The sequence below is a fragment of the Pongo pygmaeus genome, chromosome 8 (assembly GCF_028885625.2).
Source record: "Pongo pygmaeus isolate AG05252 chromosome 8, NHGRI_mPonPyg2-v2.0_pri, whole genome shotgun sequence".
NCBI classification, from domain to species: Eukaryota; Metazoa; Chordata; class Mammalia; order Primates; family Hominidae; genus Pongo; species Pongo pygmaeus.
Genome location: NC_072381.2, coordinates 109,451,873 through 109,464,773, shown reverse-complemented (window position 1 = coordinate 109,464,773; position 12,901 = coordinate 109,451,873). Strand labels below are relative to the sequence as shown.

At 38.3% G+C, this 12,901-nt stretch overlaps 1 protein-coding gene across 5 annotated transcripts in view; it reads left to right on the top strand.

The window, feature by feature from the left end:
- CFAP43 (cilia and flagella associated protein 43) overlaps nucleotides 1–12,901 on the top strand; it is a 103,800-nt gene that overhangs the window by 78,123 nt on the left and 12,776 nt on the right. For all 5 annotated transcript variants that reach the window (XM_054435944.1, XM_054435943.1, XM_054435942.1 and 2 more), the window contains 5 exons: nucleotides 2,916–3,035; nucleotides 7,624–7,731; nucleotides 9,274–9,360; nucleotides 10,058–10,146; nucleotides 11,982–12,195. In XM_054435944.1, the coding sequence (XP_054291919.1) occupies nucleotides 2,916–3,035; nucleotides 7,624–7,731; nucleotides 9,274–9,360; nucleotides 10,058–10,146; nucleotides 11,982–12,195 (618 nt within the window). The remainder of the gene's footprint in view (nucleotides 1–2,915; nucleotides 3,036–7,623; nucleotides 7,732–9,273; nucleotides 9,361–10,057; nucleotides 10,147–11,981; nucleotides 12,196–12,901) is intronic.

The window sequence follows — 12,901 nt, the reverse complement described above, 5'->3', positions numbered from 1 at the left end:
GAGATTCCTGCTTCTCCTCAATCCTGCCCTATGTCCCTTTTTCCCTGCCTTATGATTTTCCATAGTACTTATCACCACCTGGCTGAGTTCACTTTTACCTGTGCCTCTCCTCTCCTACCCCCTTCAAGATGACCATTATGTGGAGTGGAGATGGTTATATAGTAACTGTGCATTCGCAAGATAGTTATTTAACTGCAATGTGATAAATTAGAAGGGCAAGTTCAGGATGCCATCTATGATGGTGAACACAGACATTGACTTAGATCAGCCACTGGTACCCACCAGATCCCCTTTGCCGGCTGCTGTGCCCATCCCCTCACTGCTATGAGTGCTCCTGATAGAGGCTTTTACACCTGAGACCTTCTCTGGAATGTTGTTGCCCTTGGATGATCAAGGGAGCCTCCTCGTCCAGAGACATCCCCAAGTTTACACCACTACCCTCACCCAGGGCAGCCAATGACGGGCTGATGGAGCCCGAGGGGAAGGGGGTACAAAAGCCCAGCCTCCTCACCCCAAGATGAGACAATTCAGCAGAGTCCCTCTCATTTCTCCCAACCCTGGGAATCAGGCCAAGGCTGGGCCACCTGAGATGGCTTCATTGCTCAGCTCCTGCCCCTTGCGTGCCCTGCTTCCCTCACCCCCTTACAGGTGTCTCCTAAAGGGCGCCCCCTCCAGAAATCATGTGCCCTGGAATCCTGTTACAGGCCTTGCTTCTGAGACTTAAGACAGGGCCCAAGGAACTCTTCCTTGAGAACATGGCATTTATGCTTGCATTGGAAAAGTGAGAAAGACTGAAGAGGCCGAAGAGTGGAAAATGAAGCATAGGCAGATGGAAGAGCCTGTGAGAAGGACCTGCAATGGGAAGAATTTGGGACATTTAAAGAAGAAATGGCAAAGGGCCATTTTACATTACAAAAAGATTCTTTCAGGACCAGAGACCCTCAAAAGGCCCAGAATCTCAGTGTTTTTAAAGAAGGGTGGATCTAAGACATGTAGACAATCTGGCCTCAGCCAGCTGGGTCTGTGGCCATTTGCCGTATGCTGATGTTTTCATTATCTAGGAACAGGTGAACTTGATAAAGGGCCACCAGAAGGACACAATCTGTGGGACTTTTCTGTGGCTATGAGATAGCGATATAAATTATTACAAGCAAATGACCCTGAGATGTGTTTTTTTCATATTTGTTTGTTTTATTTTTATATCTCCTCACTTTTAGGTAGCTTAATTTGGATGGTCTTTGTCCTGGCATCATATGCCTCTATTATTTTTGCTAAACCTCTTTCTCCATTATCCTCCCAGAATCAGTCTCTTTCCTTATTAATCTGGCATAGAGAGAACTTGGCTTTTTAAACTTTCTAAACTGGTATATATTTATACTATTTATTACTATCATAGTAATAATTAATTTGAATAAGAATTATCAATGGATGCTAAAGCTGGTAGATAAAAGTGTGATGAGAAACAAGATATTTACATAGTCTCAAAGTATCTTTCCACAAATTAATAAATTACAAATGGAAAAACTAAGTTTACAATAGAGAAAGTGGCAGACACTACTTAACCAAGTGATCCAAGTTAACATCGCCAATAATTAAGCAAACCAACATCATGTATCTCCTGATGGGGTAGAGACAGAAGGACATAACATAACTTACGTAGTGTTCCTGCTAAAAATGTGTAACCTGGGTGTACAATTGAGAAAACATCAGACAAACCTAAACTGAATGGCATTCTACAAAATAAGTGGCCTGTCCTCAAGTGTCTGCAAATTGTTCTCAAATGGTTCAGAAAAGTGTAGGAAGGAAAGTAGATAGGCAGGGAGTGGGGCAGGGGGCATGGGAGAGAGAGAGAGAAAAGAGAGAGAGAGACAGAGAGAAAAGCGATAAAGCAAATAAGGTAGAATGTCTACAGTTGGTGACTTTGAAAAAGGTATATGGAAATTCTTTGTACTATTCTTGCAACTTTTCTATAAGTTTGAAGTTGTATCAAAATAAAAAGTTACAAACAAATTTAAAGATAAAAATGATTTATAGCAATATACCTCATTTTTTACATGTTTTTTACTTCGTATTTTTTTATTTTTAATTTTTGTGAATACAAAGTAGGTGTATATATTTGTGGGCTACATGAGATGTTTTGATACAGGCATGCCATGTGAAATAATCACAACATGGAGAATGGGGTATTCATTCCCAAAAGCATTTATCCTTTGGGCTATAAACAATACAGTTACACTCTTTTACTTATTTTTTAGTGTACAGTTAAGTGATTGTTGACTATAGTCACCCTGTTGTGCAATCAAAATTTTACGTCATATTTTGATGTTGTTCTCTTTAAAAATATAAACTTATAGCTTTTCACTTACGTCCTGGTGGAATTTTTTAAAAAGAGAGGACAAGGGAACATTTTCCTTTTGATATAGAACTGTTTGGAGAGACAAAACATACAGAAAACAAGAGAGTACAAATATATAAATATACATATATGTACATTCACTTCTTATTTCCTTAAAATAGAAATAATTCCATGAAAATGACCAGTGCTTGAAAACAATAAAAATTTTTTAGGGCTATATCATGTGTCTGGAGATTGCTGTCCTATATAAAGAGTGAGGATTTTCTAGAAAGATTTGCTGCAATTTGCTTTCCTAGGCCTACTTCTGCCTGTATCATTAGCCATGATCAGTAATTTTAAGCTTTTTTTCCCAATGTAATGTTTTCTAAGCAAAAATCTCAACACACAGTATATTAAACAGATCCAAGTGGGAGCATCTCTGGTTTAAGAGAGTACAGAGCCCAGAACACCTTGCAAGGGCTGCCCTCCATCTGCCCCTCCCTTGTGGTGAAATGTAAACATCACTTCCTAGGAACCTTTAATACTCCTAAACGTTAACTTTACTGTTGCTTCCTTTTAGTCATTAGAAGCAGAACTGAAGAAACTTCAAAACTCTATTCAAGAAAGCACACAGGCCTTTGATGAACATTTGAAAAGACTTTTTGAAAGGAGAGTGAAGGCAGAGATGGTTACCAACCAGGTAAAGAAAAGCTTTACTTATGTGACTTTTAAGGAGCTTGCAGGGCCCTTCCATAGTTCTTGGGATGAAGATCTACATCATTACCAGGTACTAAGATCTTGTATGCTCTGGGCCCTGGGTCCCTCTCCAGTCTCATCTTGTACACCTTCCCCTTTACCTGCCATACTTCCTCTTTCAACATCTTGAACACACCCAATACCCTCCCTCCTCATGCCTCTGCCAACTCTGCCAGTAATACTGTCTACCAACACTTCTTTGCTTCCTGAACTATATTCATCCTTCAGATCCCAGCTCAAAAATCAGCTCCTCAGACTAGGTAATAGCTTCCTATTATATACTGTATTTTTTCCTTTCTACCATTCATTGCTACTGAATTGTAATTTATGTGAGGTTATTTTTAATGCTTTCAAGACTAGATGCTCCATGAGGGTAGAGACTAAGTCTGTCTTGTTCATCCCTGTATCTCCAGCAAATAGCAAAGGGCTTTGTTCAAATCGTGTGTTGAATGAAAAAGTAATCCTCATGTCCCAAAAGATCCGGTGAAAAAACATCTGTCTTAATTATCTCCAGCAGTAGGAATAAAAATGAAGTATACAGTAACTAAAAGCAAGAAGATCAAAGAGTGATGCCCTTAAATTCTGAGGAAAAAATTATTTCTAGCTTTGAATTCTATACCCAGCCAAACTATCCATTGAGTTTAAGAAGAGAATAATGATTTACTTAAATGTAAATGTAAACCCCCAAACTATAAAAATCTTGGGAGACAACCTAGGCAATATCATTCTGGACATAGGAACTGGCAAAGATTTCATGATGAAGATACCAAAAGCAATCAAAACAAAAGCAAAAATTGACAAATGGGATCTAATTAAACTAAAGAGTTTCTGTACAGCAAAAGAAACTATTCACAGAGTAAACAGACAACCTACAGAATGGGAGAAAATATTTGCAAACTCTGCATCTGACAAAGGTCCAGCATCTACAAGGAACTTAAATTTACAAGAAAAAAAAACAACCCCATTAAAAAGTGGTCAAAGGACATGAACAGACACTTTTTGAAAGAAGATATACATGTGGCCAACAAGCATATGAAAAAAAGCTCATCACTGATCATTAGATAAATGAAAATCAAAACCACAGTGAAATACCAGATACCATCTCACACTAGTCAGAATGGCTAACTAGTAAAAAGTAAAAAAATTACAGATACTGGTGAGGTTGTGGAGAAAAGGGAATGCTTATGCACTGTTGGTGGGAATATATAAATTAGCTCAACCATTGTGGAAAGCAGTATGGCAATTCCTTAAAGAGCTAAAAACAGAACTACCATTCAACCCAGCAATTCCATTACTGGGTATATACCCAAAGGAATATAAATTGTTCTATTATAAAGACACATGCACGCATATGTTCACTGCAGTACTATTCAAAATAGCAAAGACCTGGAATCAACCTAAATGCCCATCAATGATAGACTGGATGGAGAAAATGTGGTACATATACACCATGGAATACTGTGCAGCCATCAAAAAGAATGAGATAATGTCCTTTGCTGGAACATGGATAGAGATGGAGGCCATAATCCTTATTAAACCAACACAGGAACAGAAAACCAAATACCATATGCTCTCACTTATAAGTGGGAGCTAAATGATGAGAACACATGGGCACATAGAGGGGAACAACAGACACTGGGGTGTCTGGTTTCCTGAGGGTGGAGGGTGAGAGGAGGGAGAAGATCAGAAAAAATAACTATTGGGTACTAGGCTTAGTACCTGGTGACAAAATAATCTGTACAACAAACCCCCATGACACGAGTTTACCTAGATAACAAACATGCATATGTACCCCGAACCTAAAATAAAAGTTAAAAAAAGAGAATAATGATATTTTGAGAAATGCCGGGTCTCCCAAATTTACATGCACTCATTTGATGAGAGCTTTTGAAAGATGTCTGACCAAAGCAGGGGGCTTAATGAGAAAAGATGGTGCAACGCTGGAGAGATGTGAAGGGAATCTTCAGGAGGATGACTATATCCCCAGGATCCCAACAGGAATGGTACACTGAAAGGGTTACATTTAAATTCCCTCAGTGACTTTTTACAGAGGTATGAGCAGGGTTAAGGGAAACAGCAAGGAGTGGCAAACATGTTGTAATTAGAAACAATGGGAGGCCAGTACTATCTCTAGAGCTAAAGAGGCAGGGAAAGAGAGCTGTTCCCAGAACCCAGCAAGACATGTAGCTTTGGGAAAGGGGCTGCTCTTTGGAGTTGTGGCCACAGATAGAAGAATGTAATCACTGGCCTGGCAGGGAGTGGATGTATGGATATACTGGGAGTGAGGGGGGAGATTGGGAATGAATGCTCCAGCCTAACAGCAGCATTAGTCATAGCGAAAAGGTGGAAACAATCTAAATATCCAACAGCTGAGAGCAGATGAGTAAAATATGGTGTATCCATACAAGGGAGTATTATCCCACAATAAAAAGGAATGTGCTAATATATGGTACAACATGGATGAACCTTGAAAACATGCTAAGTCAAAGAAGCCAGACAACAAAGGCCACGTATTGTATGATTCCATTTATGTGGAATCATATAGTTTCTAAAGCAGGCAAATTTATAAAGACAGAAATTAGAAAGTCGTTGCTTTTGTGGGCAGGAGGAGGCCTCTAGGAGGTGACAGAGGGGCAGATGGGAAATGACTGCTAAACAATTTTTGGGGAATGATGAAATGTTCTAAAATTGATTGTAGTGATTGCTACACAACTCTGCAAATATACTGAAATACACTGAATTGTACACTGTAAATGGTGAGTTGTATGGTATGTGAATTATATCTCCACAAAGTCGTTATTTTTTTAAAGGTATGCTGAGATCCTCTTGTCATATAAGATAATGAGGAAACTAACAGACTACTCGGTAATATCAAAATAATTCAGGAGCTAACTTAAAACATTTCCCTTAAATGAGACAATTTAAGATTCAAAGATGATAATAGTTGCAATTAATTAAACCCATCACATTTATTTAAATTTATGAATTTGTGATATTTTAAAAATAGAAGTGCCAATCAGTCACTTTCAGAGGGTGAAAACAAATTCATTATCTAAAAACTGATAAAGGGAAAGCATCAAGTATTTAGTCTGCCTTTCCTATATAAACTGAAGTGTACCACTTTGAAACCAAATAGTAGATGATGAGAAGCATCTCTTTATAAAAGTATTTCAATTAATAAGTGAAAAGGGAAACTAAAACCAGATTTTCACCATTTTGCATCTCTCAACGGATTAATGGACCTGGGCATTGAGTATCTGCAGCTGCTGACATCACAGAAAGAAAGACAATCAGATGATATATGTCTCCTGATCAAAGAACACAATACCACCTATAGTCTTGTTAGAAGGATCAAACTTAGATTTGATCAGGCCTCTGGACCCAGCTGCCATTTTTCAAGAAATAAAAAGGATGAAGCCTCGATAAACTACACCATGAATATATAGGCATTAAAACCAGACTCTGCAATGCTATAGAGACTGCTGATAACTACAAATAAATTGTGAGGAAAAGAAATGAAAGGGAACATGAAGATTATAAGAGATTTATTTTATTTTTAACCTTTAAGTTCAGGGGTACATGTATAGGTTTGTTACGTAGGTAAACTCATGTCACAGGAGTTTGTTTTACAGATTATTTCATCATCCAGGTAGTAAGAAGAGATTTAAAAGACATGAAAAAAAATTATGAACAAGTTATACTGAAGTGGCTAGGTTTCTGTCTTAGTCTGTTTTATGTTGCTATAAATAATACCTGAGGCTGCATAATTTATAAAGAAAAGAGGTTTATCTGACTCATAATTCTGCTGGCTAGAAGGTTCAAGATTGGGCATCTGATGTGGGCCTCAGGCCACTTCCATTTATGGCAGGTGAAGGGGAGCTGGGGTGTGCAGAAATCACATGGTCAGAGAGGAGGCAAGAGAGGATGCAGGGGGGTGCCAGGCTCTCTTTAACAATCAGCACTCGGGGGAACTAATAGAGTATAAACTCACTCACCCCTGAGGGAGAGAATTGATCTATTCATGAGGGACCCATACCCATGACCCAAACACCTCCCAATAGGCCCCACCTACAGCACCAGGGATCACATTTCAACATGCAGTTCGGATGGGGCAAATATCCAAACTACAGCATTATACACCCCTGGGTAATAAAACTACAAAGAAACACAATATATAATAAAAAGTCAAGATAGTGTTTAGTACTGGGGTTGAGATTTTGATGAGGACTCTTGGAAGAAGCAACTGCAGTCGTAAAGTTCTGTTTCTTGCAATAAGTGGTGTTTGCCTTTATAATAACCCATTAAATTATATGTTCATGTTATGTATCTTTTGTATATGTGATTTACCTTACAATGAAATTATGAAGAAGGTAAAATAACTGAAGTTATTGCAATAAGCTATATTCCCTTTATCTTTAAAATGTTTCTCTTACCTGTATGTCATAAACTTGCTTGATTAGTGCCAAGTCTATAGAAAATATTGTCTCAGGTAGAGGTATTTCCGCCAACATTTTTCTTAAATATTTCTACAGGAGGAATTGAAAATAAGTAACCTTGCATTTTCTTTATTGTTGGATGAAGAATTAAGCTCCAGAGAAAAATTCCTGAACAACTACCTTATAAGGAAACAGCACGAGAAAGTAAGAATAGTGTCTGAAATCTGAATACAAGCATTTCCTGATAGACATGCCCCTCATTTAGCAAGAGCTCATGTGTCTAGACCCTTCCTTCCTTCCTTCCACTATTCCTACATAACTATGTACATCCCTTGGCTCCCTGTCTGGAACTTTGCTCCAGGGCCAGGTGAAAGTAACCATGCCAATCTGTTAATAAAGTTATGTGATTCTGCATCTGCAATCATTTAGCCAAAAGAACTGTGTAGCTTTCATATGACATGGTTTATAAAATGAGGCCATATAGCTTCATGGTTGAAAGCACTGGCTGTGGGACCTTGGACAAGGCATATAACCTTTTAAGCTGTTTACAAGCTCTTATTTAGGGAATGTTTTTCTCTCTGGACACACTAAGATTTACTAAGATGTAAGCAATGGGCTTGCGTATAGAATGAAAAACTGTTGTATTATGAAAAACTCTAAATATGAGCTTGGATAGATATGGTTCATTTAAAAGACAATGAATACAAAATGTTTATCACATAATGTTTCAACAAATGTCAGCTTTTGTTAGTAGTATTAGTAAAGAGCATTTATGAATGTGTGACTTATAAATGACATGAACTTTTTTCTAAGAGCCTATTAAACAGCATATGCAAAGCTTCTTCTAAATACAACTTTACGTATAGCAACCCTGCAGCATACTAGATTTCTTTCACAGATGAGGATACCATCTCAGAGAGTCTGGGTAACATGCCTAAGTCAGCCACTAGTGTGTAATACAACAGCAGCTGGAACTGTGGGAATAAGTGAACATCCAAATGCAAATGAGCAGACGCTATTTATTCAGAGCTTGGCACAGCAAGGGACTCATCCATCTTCAGTTACTTTTGGCAGACTCAAAGGCAGGAAAGGAGTAGGAAAGCTTTATAGTGCAAAGAAGAGAGGGCTTCAGGTGTAACATGATTGGAAGTTGTTGGCATGAGGAAGCTAGAGGCAAACCAATTAGAAGCGGGACAACTCATTTGACTGGTTTAGGGAACATATTTGGCTTTCTCTGGATGGTCCTAGGTTGGAAATGGGGACAAAATTGTAGAAGCTGGTGGTTATGATCAAGCCCTGAAAGTTTGAGGCCAATCCTTAAAAAGGCTGTGGTTTAGTTTCCCAGCTGATGATTGTAGAGGTTGTGGGTCAGAGTTCTGTTGTTACATATGGTCTGGCCCTTGTTTGCATGTATATCCAGTCTCTCAGAACCCAGGTCCATGTGATTCCGAAGCCTGTGCACTGTCATCCTCCACACTGACTTACCGAGAATGCAGTATGCTCCATAGACACTCACACACTCATACACAGAGTTAGCTGTACTTAGAAACAGGTGATTGGGTGTTCTTTCAAAGTCCCCAGTTGGTTTATTTTCTTCTGTAAATCTTATCTTCATGAATGAATACTTCACAGACATATTTCTCTTGTACTAGGAAATTCCTTGCTCTTTTTTAGTATCCCCAATATTTTTGTTTATGCTGGAAAGTCTCCAGTTTCAATCATCAACTATTCCTGATGCTGTTACAGAGCCAGACTTCAGAAGCTGTTCGGAAATCTAGAGAAGACCTGGATGTGTACAAGGAGCACTATGACAACTTACTGGCAGAAGACAAAGTGAGAGTCGTTGTCTTACCCACTCAACAGTGCAGTAGAGTTGTTGCTGTCTGGATTGGAGGAAGGTTAAAGGGGATATAATATAATTTTCTCGCAGATTTTTCTCCCACTTAATTCTCAGCTATGGGTGAACTTCATTCTATGCCATTGTATATTTTTGAAAATCCATGTGTAAAATGAATTTTTATAAGCTTCTCTGGTTTAAGCTTTCCCTTATACAAAATACAGGAAAATCATCTAGCCTTTAAGGCTTTTCAAACTTTAGGTTGCAGACCCCATTACTTGGCCATGAAATCAATTTAGTAGGTTATGACCAGCAGTTTTATAACGGAAAAGAATAGGATAGAGTAGCATAAAGAAGACAGATGCAACAGAATGGAATAGAAAAGAAAAGAATAGAGTAACATGCATGTTTTTTGGGTAAATATATTTTGGGACACTTCTTTGGGAAACTTCTGGATGATTTCTAAGACCTGTTATATGAAATAATATTTTAATACACTTAGATGCTTCTTATCAAAACAAATCTTTGAGAAATCATCGCACAGAGAATGGTTAATGTCTAACAACTTTATGAATCAAGGTTTCATGGATTTTTAAAACCAAAGTGCTACCACCTGTATTTTGAAGAGTATTGTCAACAAATAAAAGGTTTCCAAACCAAGGTGCAATCCTCAAATATCATGTTTGTCCTTAGGTTATGGATCGCAGCTTTAAAAAGGAATTTTCTGAAATTCCCGGTCATCAAGTGGATATACTCTACAAACTTTTTAAACGCCGACCAAGGTTTGTTTCTCCTTCACTATTGTGTTTCTGAGAAAAAAGTTTGCAAATAAACAGGAGTGTTACTAGATTTCAGCTTTTTTCTCCCAATTAAATGGAATTATTCAGTGTAATATCTTTTAGGTGGAGATGTTTAAGGGTTTTGATCCTAATTCAGTATTTTTTGAGATTATGTCTATATCTTAAGGTAGAGAATAATGATTTATTTTCATTATTTAAAAATAGTTAAGGATCTGTGTAAGCATGGTGCTATTGTAGCTTCTGCTTTGTACATTAAGGAAGTTCCTCTTACGTCATAGATGGCACACAGATTTAAAAACAGTTTTTTCTAAAGTGCGTTCAAACAAACACAAGTTCCCTGATGTATATATCGGAACTACTTGTAATAGGCTTCCAGGACTAAATAAGTTTGGGGAAAATACTGGGTTAAAAAAAGGAAGTTAAGCAGCTTTTCTTTTACTGCAGAATGTAATATTGGCCTTTGGATCTCCAAGTGTAAGAAACAGAGTAAGCAGTGTTTTCCAAACTTATTTGACCACAAATTGCTTTTCCTCAGAGTATCTCATGTGCTTGTGCTCAAAGTTTGAAAGGTGCCAGTATAATTGGTTGAAAATAACCATTTGAAAAGAGTTCTAAGAAAGTATCACTGATTTCCACCATTATAAATGCAGATTTCCAGTTTTCAATCAAATGTAATCTAGAAATCATGGAGTTTGTCACAAAGATGTAGTCGGCTAATTTGTGTTTGAGATACAAACTCTGACAGGTTACAGGCAACCTAGGGAATTTAACCTAGAACGTGCCTCTTGTTCTGGTTTTCCTTTTTTTTTGAGACGGAGTCTCTGTCTGTCATCCAGGCTGGAGTGCAGTGGCACGATCTCTGCTCGCTGCAACCTCCGCCTCCCGGGTTCAAGCGTTTCTCCTGCCTCAGCCTGCCAAGTAGCTGGGACTACAGGCGCGCGCCACCACGCCCAGCTAATTTTTGTATTTTTAGTAGAGACGGAGTTTTACCATGTTGAGCAGGATGATCTCGATCTCCTGACCCCGTGATCCACCCATCTCAGCCTCCCAAAGTGTTGGGATTATAGGCGTGAGCCACCTCGCCCGGCGGTTTTCCTATTTTTAAAAGAGTGAGTGGTAATTAGCCCAATTACATACCTTGTCCTTGTGGAAAAAGAAGTGAGACCTCCTGCAGCAGTGGGAAAAGCACAAGCTTTCTTGTCGAACAGAATCAACTTTAAATCCTAACTCCATCACCTGTCAGACTGATAGCCTTGGGCCATGAGCTTCTCTCCCAGGCTGACTTTCCTCATCTAGAGAATGGGGATGATAATATAGTTTCAACCTCACAGTGTAATGTAAAGCATCTTGATAGTGAGTGCCTCGCCCAAATCTTTGTACCCTCCTTCCCTTTCCAGCTGAAGCACAGGGAAATGAAACTAATCTATTAATGTAGATAAAAACAGAATTGGCCAGGTGGTGGCTCACCACTGTACTCCCAACACTTTGGGAGGCTGAGGTGAAATGATGGGTTGATTTATTTGCCTGCTTACAGTATACAGAAAGGAAATGTGTCCTAGCACAGGTACAACTGTCTATCAGTGCTGACAATAGTTGGACACATCTGTAGTCTAGCCAAGGTCACGTCTGAGAACCTGAAGAGTATGGAAGAAGGGCAAAGTGGATCCCTTTATCTGTGGATAACCCACCTACCAGCCGTCACATGCCAAAGGGAAGAGCCATACAATGTGTTATGCCTGTGCTAAGGGCCTAATTGTTTCACATTGATGTTTTTGTGAGAATGTGAAATGTTGATGGGCTTTTCTTGGTAATACCAGGATTTCCAAACAGAAAACGCACTCAGAAACAACCAGCGTTGTCCCTTTCGGAGAACTACCAGGATCTGACAAGTTGAATAAGGATGCCTTTGCCCAGTTAATGAAAGCCATGGATGAGTTGGACAATATTAGTAACATGCCAGAAGGCTTGGACCCTTTGGTCTGGAATCATTTCTGCATGACAAGACGAGCAAAAGTGGAAAATGAACAGAAAGTATATACTATTTTAACTTAATTTAATTTTTAGTGTACTAACATCAAATACATAGTTTACATTGGTCAGTGTAACCAAAAAAGCTAATTATTTAGGTTTCCCTGCTAGGGTAGTATTTGGTCATAGTAATAAGATAATGAAATACTATATTAACCCTGGTGCTATTGAAGGCTAAGTGTAGGCCTGTTGCTTTTAGACTGGCGCCGTTCAAAATAGTGTCCATTAACCACAAGTGGTTATTATGCATTTGAAATAAATATTGCCAGTCCTAATTGAGATGTGCTGTAAGTGGAAAACATACACATTGGAAGGCTTAGTATGAACAAAAAGAAATATGTCTCATTAATATTTTTATATTGATTTTACGTTGAAGTGATAATATTCTGGATACATTGAATTAAAATATATTAGTAAAATTAAGTTCATCTCTTTGATTTCACTTTTTATAATGTGGCTACTACAGAATTTAAAATTACATATGTGACTCACATTTATGGCTCACATTATATTTTTCTTGGACAGCACTGTTGTAGGTTATCTCATTTTGCATAGATTAGAATTATATTTGGCTCAGCAGAACCAACTTTATAGTTTTGCTAGAATGTAGCAACGAGTAAAAATTTAAGAGCGTCTTTATTTGGGAAGAGAATCCTTCCTCTTGTTGCTTCTTGACCACTACCCCAAATTCCCTAAATTTAATGCCCAC